General features: G+C 61.4%; 1 protein-coding gene across 1 annotated transcript in view; it reads right to left on the reverse strand.

Annotated features, from left to right (window-relative positions):
- Positions 1-222: 222 nt before the first annotated feature.
- The window catches only part of FKRP (fukutin related protein), a 2,467-nt gene continuing 1,109 nt past the window's right edge, over positions 223-1,580 (reverse strand). Inside the window, exon 2 of the mRNA XM_026060027.1 lies at positions 223-1,578. Coding sequence (XP_025915812.1) covers positions 1,051-1,578 — 528 coding nt within the window. The 3' untranslated portion in view covers positions 223-1,050. The remainder of the gene's footprint in view (positions 1,579-1,580) is intronic.

Genomic DNA, 1,580 nt, shown 5'->3' on the forward strand with positions numbered 1-1,580 from the left:
GGTGGCCCGGGACCCCCCCGGGGTGGTTGGGGGGGGCCGGGGGGCAACACAAGAGCCCGACGTGTGTCACACGCAGGGAGGGGTGACGGGCGAGAAGGGGATTTAGGAGCCCGGGGGGTGACACACGGGGGGGTTTATTGGTGTCAAACGTATTCGGGAGCCCAAACAGGTGTCGCACGAGGGGGTTTGTCAGTGTCAAACATATTCCGGAGCCCAAACAGGTGTCGCACAAAGGGGTTTATTGGTATCAAACGTATTCTGGATCCCAAACAGGCGTCGCATGAGGGTGTTTATCGGTGTCAAACGTATTCCAGATCCCAAACAGGTGTCGCACGAGGGGGTTTGTCAGTGTCAAACATATTCCGGAGCCCAAACAGGCGTCGCATGAGGGTGTTTATCGGTGTCAAACGTATTCCAGATCCCAAACAGGCGTCGCACGAGGGGGTTTGTCAGTGTCAAACGTATTCTGGAGCCCAAACAGGCATCACACAAGGGGGTTTGTCAGTGTCAAACATATTCCGGATCCCAAACAGGCGTCGCACAAGGGGGTTTGTCAGTGTCAAACATATTCCAGATCCCAAACAGGTGTCGCACGAAGGTGTTTATCGGTGTCAAACGTATTCCGGATCCCAAACAGGTGTCGCACGAGGGAGTTTGTCAGTGTCAAACGTATTCAGGATCCCAAACAGGCGTCACACAAGGGGGTTTATTGGTATCAAACGTATTCTGGAGCCCAAACAGGCGTTGCATGGGGGGTTTATTTGCACGGAAGAGGTTTAGGAGCCTGATGGGTGTCACACGAGAGTGTTTATCAGTGTCAAAGATAGTCTGGATCCCAAACAGGCGTCACACGAGGGTGTTTATCGGTGCCAAAGATCTTCCGGCTCCCAAACAGGCGTCGCGCGAGGGGGTTTATTTACACGGAAGAGATTTAGGAGCCTGACGCCCGTCGCACGGTGACTTACAGCCGCCGGAGCCGTTCCRCAGCCTGGCTGGCGGCAGCCGCCCCCCTTTCCCTCCGCTACCACCGTCCCCCGTCGTCACCCGCCGTCAGCCGTCCTCCCGCAAGCTCCTGACGGCCGGGTTGGGGTACTCGGGGTTCTCGATGGCGCCGGGGCCGAACTTGAGCTCCAGGAAGGCGCGGACGTCGTGGGGGGCCATGGCGGTGAAGCCGGCGAAGGGCAGCGGGCGCAGCGGTAGCAACAGGCGCTCGGGGAACTCCACGTCCTGCCGGTGGTCCAACCACGTGTCCTTGGTCATGACGCCGTCGCGGGCGTAGAAGGGCCACAGGTCGACGTGGAGGCGGTTGGCGCGGCTGTAGTGCACGCGGAAGAAGTCGCCCTCGGGCGCCTTCTCCCACACGAAGCCCTCGTCGTCCACCACGGCGCCGCCGGCGGCCGCCTGTCGCAACAGGCGGCACTTGGCGGCGTCCTCCCGGTAGATGCCCAGGTCCACGTCGTAATCCCAAGGGATGATGTCGCCGTGGCGCGCGGCGCCCAGCAGCGAGCCRCCCTCCAGCCAGTACCGCACGCCGGCGGCGGTCAGCACGGCGGCGGTGCGGCGCGCTGTAGCCCGCAGCG

The sequence above is a fragment of the Apteryx rowi genome, unplaced genomic scaffold (assembly GCF_003343035.1).
Source record: "Apteryx rowi isolate R43461 unplaced genomic scaffold, aptRow1 scaffold_1639, whole genome shotgun sequence".
In the NCBI taxonomy this organism is placed as follows: Eukaryota; Metazoa; Chordata; class Aves; order Apterygiformes; family Apterygidae; genus Apteryx; species Apteryx rowi.